At 33.5% G+C, this 5,074-nt stretch overlaps 1 protein-coding gene across 1 annotated transcript in view; it reads left to right on the forward strand.

Annotated features, from left to right (window-relative positions):
• Positions 1 to 5,074, forward strand: part of LOC106465810 (limbic system-associated membrane protein-like) — a gene marked incomplete at its 3' end in the record, with an annotated part of 49,550 nt that overhangs the window by 41,503 nt on the left and 2,973 nt on the right. Inside the window, exons 3-4 of the mRNA XM_022393756.1 lie at positions 1,166 to 1,373; positions 4,409 to 4,579. Of these exons, the coding sequence (XP_022249464.1) occupies positions 1,316 to 1,373; positions 4,409 to 4,579 (229 nt within the window). The remainder of the gene's footprint in view (positions 1 to 1,165; positions 1,374 to 4,408; positions 4,580 to 5,074) is intronic.

Here is a 5,074-nt window from a genome sequence, read left to right on the forward strand (position 1 = left end):
CGCCCTTCACTTGTCAATCGTGGCACGTTTGATGCAACACAAGATTATAGAGTTCGGTTGGGAGTTCTTCCTCACCTACCATATTCTCCAGATATAGCACCATCAGATTATCATCTTTTTCGTTCGCTGCAACACCATCTTAATGGGAAAACGTATGCAAATGTGGAAGGTGTTAAAAAAAAACATCGACATGTTTTTTTTTGCTTCAAAGCCAAGTGGTTTCTTTAATAACGGCATTAACAACCTAATTGTAAGATGGAAAAGCACCATCGATAAGAATGGAAACAATGACATTTTATAAATGTTTCGTTTTGATATATAATTTGTTCGGGTTTTTTCATTTAAAAAAAAGGACGTTAATTTCTTGACGACCTTATATGCTCACTTATTGTAATAAATGAGGTGTCTTTCGCCTATATTCACTGCTTGTACTGAATAATGAGTTTTATCTTTGTACAAGACGTGGCTAATTATTGAAACTGTGGTTTCACCTGTGACACAACTGTTTATTAACATAACATCGTGCCTTTGGATATTTACTTTTTGGCTTACTGATCATTATCATTTTGGTCTTAACTTCTCTTCATAAATAAGTTTCAAAGTATTTAGCAAGTTCTATGGTTAATCTAAACTCCAGACAGCCTCATAAAACAGACAAAAATGCAGCGATAAACGGCTTTGAAATATGGTATATTTAAGAATATATTTGACAAAAAATGCAAAATAAAATGACGAAACTTTTTATCGGGTTCCTTAGATTAGAAAAGTTACAGAATTTCAGCGTGTCTGCTACTGTCATTACGTTTACTGATCACCCGAGTTTGATTGATTCAATTCAGTAACTGCGTCATTTCGGGTAAATGCTCTGAAATCCACTTTTATATTTAGTCATTCAGCGGAGCCACTCTAGAGAAGGAAGGATGAAATCACTGTCAACAACAACAAAAAAAAAGCAAAAAAAAAAAAAAAGGGAGAAGAAAAAGAAAAAAAAACTGTCAATATTATTTTCGTTTAGTATAGCCATCTGTGATATACTTAACTTTCTCGTTTTTTGGTTACTTCTGGCTTCGTCGGGTAAGCTTTCTCTCTTCATTTCTAATATACACTAATCAATTATTTCTTAAGTTCTATCTTTCTATTAATTCCGCCTCTCTCTTTACGACAGGCGGCATGGATAAAAGTAGAGTCTAAGGATATACTCTCTATCCACGACCACGTGATCACAAGAAATTACCGGATCAGCTTAAATCACGTTGACAACAGGAACTTTGTGCTGCAAATCAAGGATGTGAAGGAGTCCGACAGAGGTGGCTACATGTGTCAGGTGAACACTGCCCCCATGATGAGCCAAGTGGGGTATCTGGATGTAGTATGTAAGTAAATAACTAGAGAATTATAACTAATAATCAACTGGTTTAAACACTTGAAACTGTAGTATCTTTTGCGTTAGTTTAGTAGGTAACTGGACAATCCGCGTAAAAATGGACTTGCCTTCAGTAAACAATTCATGCTTCAACATAACACTTTATGTTCTCTTTACGCTTAGTCCTGCGCTTCAGACAACTAAGTGTTCAATCAGTAACTTACTGATACAGACAACTAAGTGTTCAATCAGTAACTTACTGAATCATACAACTAAATTTACACTCAGTAACTTACTGAATCATACAACTAAGTTTACACTCAGTAACTTACTGAATCAGATAACTAAGTTTACACTTAGTAAGTTACTGAATCAGATAACTAAGTTTACACTCAGTAACTTACTGATACAGACAACTAAGTTTTCAATCAGTAACTTACTGATACAGACAACTAAGTTTACACTTAGAACTTACTGAATCATACAACTAAGTTTACACTCAGTAACTTACTGAATCAGATAACTAAGTTTACACTCAGTAACTTACTGAATCAGACAACTAAGTTTACACCCAGTAACTTACTGAATCAGACAACTAAGTTTACACTTAGTAAGTTACTGAATCAGATAATTAAGTTTACACTCAGTAACTTACTGAATCAGACAACTGTTTTTATTTAGTAACTTACTGAATCAGACAACTAAGTTTACACTTGGTAACTTGGCCCGGCATGGCCAGGTGGTTAGGGCGCTCGACTCGCAATCTAAGGGTCGCAGGTTCGAATCCCCGTCACACCAAACATGCTCGCCCTTTCAGCCGTGGGGGCGTTATAACGTGAAGGTCAATCCCACTATTCGTTGGTAAAAGAGTAGCCCAAGAGTTGGCAGTGGGTGTTGTTGACTAGCTGCCTTCCCTCTAGTCTTACACTGCTAAATTAGGGACGGCTAGCGCAGATAGCCCTCGTGTAGCTTTGCGCGAAAATTCAAAAACAAACAAACTTAGAAACTTACTGAATCAGACAACTGTTTTTATTTAGTAACTTACTGAATCAGACAACTAAGTTTACACTTAGTAACTTACTGAATCAGACCTTAAAGATTATTGGATGGTACTTGTTTTCACTATAATACTTAGCAGTATCGTTAGATGAGATTTACGTTATGTAGAAGTGATATCATAAAGTAATATCTAACATTTAAGTGAAACTAGGATCATAAAGTAACATCTAACGTTAAAGTGAAGCTAGTATAATAATGTAATATCTAACCAGCTTCACTTTAACGTTAGATATTACTTTATGATACCAGCTTCACTTTAACGTTAGATATTACTTTATGATATTAGCCTTATTTTAACGTTCGATATTACTTTATGATAATAGCCTTATTCTAACATTAAATATTACTAGAAAATATTCGCTTCATTCTAACATTATTCTACAGGTGATAATAGCTTCTTTCTAGCGTAAGATAATAGTTAATGATAACATCTTTACTCTTCTAACATTTCTTCTTTGATTTAATCTGTATTTGTTTTACAAATGGTCGGCAAGAAGCTTCTCAACAATACTGGAGCAACTATTAATTTATTAAAATCGGGTGGATGGGTAGGTAACTTTAAAGGAGTGTTAAAAATAAAATATATTTCTAAACATTAGCATAAGTTTATAAGATTAATAAAAATATATTTAACTTATAATTATCAACAGCTGTACTTGAAGTACGCAAATTCTCATCACAGGCCACGTGCTAAAACAATATTCATGGCAAATCGGATAGGTATAGTATATATATATATATATATATTTTCGAGCATATCTATGATATTTCATAAACAGCATTTAAGAAGACAGATATTTGGATATATATGCATATATATTTAAAAATGAGCTCCTCGGTAGCTTGAGTGCTTACAATGCTAAAATTCGGGGTACGATACCAGAGAAAAGACATACTTCAAGGAACTAAAATCATTCTTGTTTGTTTAGCTAAAGTTTGAATACAGTTAAGATTACATCTCTTGTAGATCCATCAATGTGTTTCGTCGATTAGATTACCTTATTAATTAAAGTTTTTTATTGTTATTTCTAATTTCTGATCAATATAAGATTGTGAACGTGTAAATGATTAATAATAAACGAACTATACTGTTTCGCTCATTCAATCTCGTGCAGTTCGTTTGTTATCAAATCTATAAGCGATGGCGATATGATAACTGTGAAAATGATTAGTTTGATATTGACATTTTTAACCTAAGCGGCCACTTATGCACACTTGGGGATAAATGACGAAATCAGAGACCCCTTGTGTTCAGGTGTAAAGTTCTTAATTCTGAAATACTACCGACTAAAGGGAAGTCGCCAGCATATGAAGCAACACGGATTATACTCAACTTTAAGCTGAATAACCTGGTTGATTTTACAGCTGAAAGTGTGAAGCATGTTCAGCTTCATTGCGGCGAGAACATGGACCTTCCGATGCACAGCCCTGCGCTCTAGCCACGGGTTACACCCGGTTATAAGAATTAGATATCACACTGAATTTTAGATAAAAAAAAACAAACTGCAAAATAGCACATTTTAAGTTTTATGATAAAAATAATCAGAATTCCCGTTTACGACAAATAAATAGAAGTAAAAATCTTATAATTTTTTTTCCAATAGAAAAGAAATAAATAAATAAGCAGGACTTTATTCCACACAATAGATAATTTGTCATTCAGAAAATATTGAGCTCGATATTAAAGTATAATTTTTTTTGAGAAAAACGGACTGGAATATTGATGTGGTAAATTGAATAATAAATGTAATTACAACATCAAAAGGATTGAAATAATGATGTGGTAAATTAGATATTAAATGTAATTACAACATCAAAAGGATTGAAATAATGATGTGGTAAATTAAATATTAAATGTAATTACAACATCAAAAGGATTGAAATAATGATGTGGTAAATTAAATATTAAATGTAATTACAACATCAAAAGGACTGAAATATTGATGTGGTAGATTAAATATTAAATATAATTACATCTACTTTTAGACCCCCCTCAAATCAAGCGTGAAAACACCAGTTCTGATATTAGTACCAAGGAAGGATCAAATGTGACCTTGACCTGCGTGGTTACAGGGTACCCTACTCCCAGTATCACTTGGCGTCGAGAGGATGGTCAGCCTATAACTCGATCAAACATTGAAAGACACTTCGGTAGTGGTAAGTGGTTCCTAAATCCCATATATAATTATCGTTATAAATGACCACTAAGCCCATATATTTACCAATAGGAATGACCAATAAGCCCATATATTTACCATTACCAATGGCCACTAAGCCCATACATTTGCTATTCAAAATTTTGCTTGCCTTCCCCAAGTGCCCAAACATAAACAGACGTTACTATTTAATTTTCTATCTTATTCGATTTCGATGACGATAAACCCACTTTAATTATGCTTGGAGACGGCTTGAATGGGTAATGAAGAAAAATGTTAATATAAATATAACATAACAACAAATGTACAACGTTAAGACAAGGTTTTGTGATCATCAGGTACAAGTAGTTTACACAGATATATATATATATATATACAGTATTGAACAAAGAGGTCACATGACCGGATACTGTTACAAAACGTAGAAAAGATATCTTGGCACCACAGGGTGCTGGTTTAGAGTAGGGGTGTTTTGTTCAGTTAAGATGAATTCCTT

Source organism: Limulus polyphemus, unplaced genomic scaffold (genome assembly GCF_000517525.1).
Source record: "Limulus polyphemus unplaced genomic scaffold, Limulus_polyphemus-2.1.2 Scaffold2058, whole genome shotgun sequence".
NCBI lineage: Eukaryota > Metazoa > Arthropoda > Merostomata > Xiphosura > Limulidae > Limulus > Limulus polyphemus.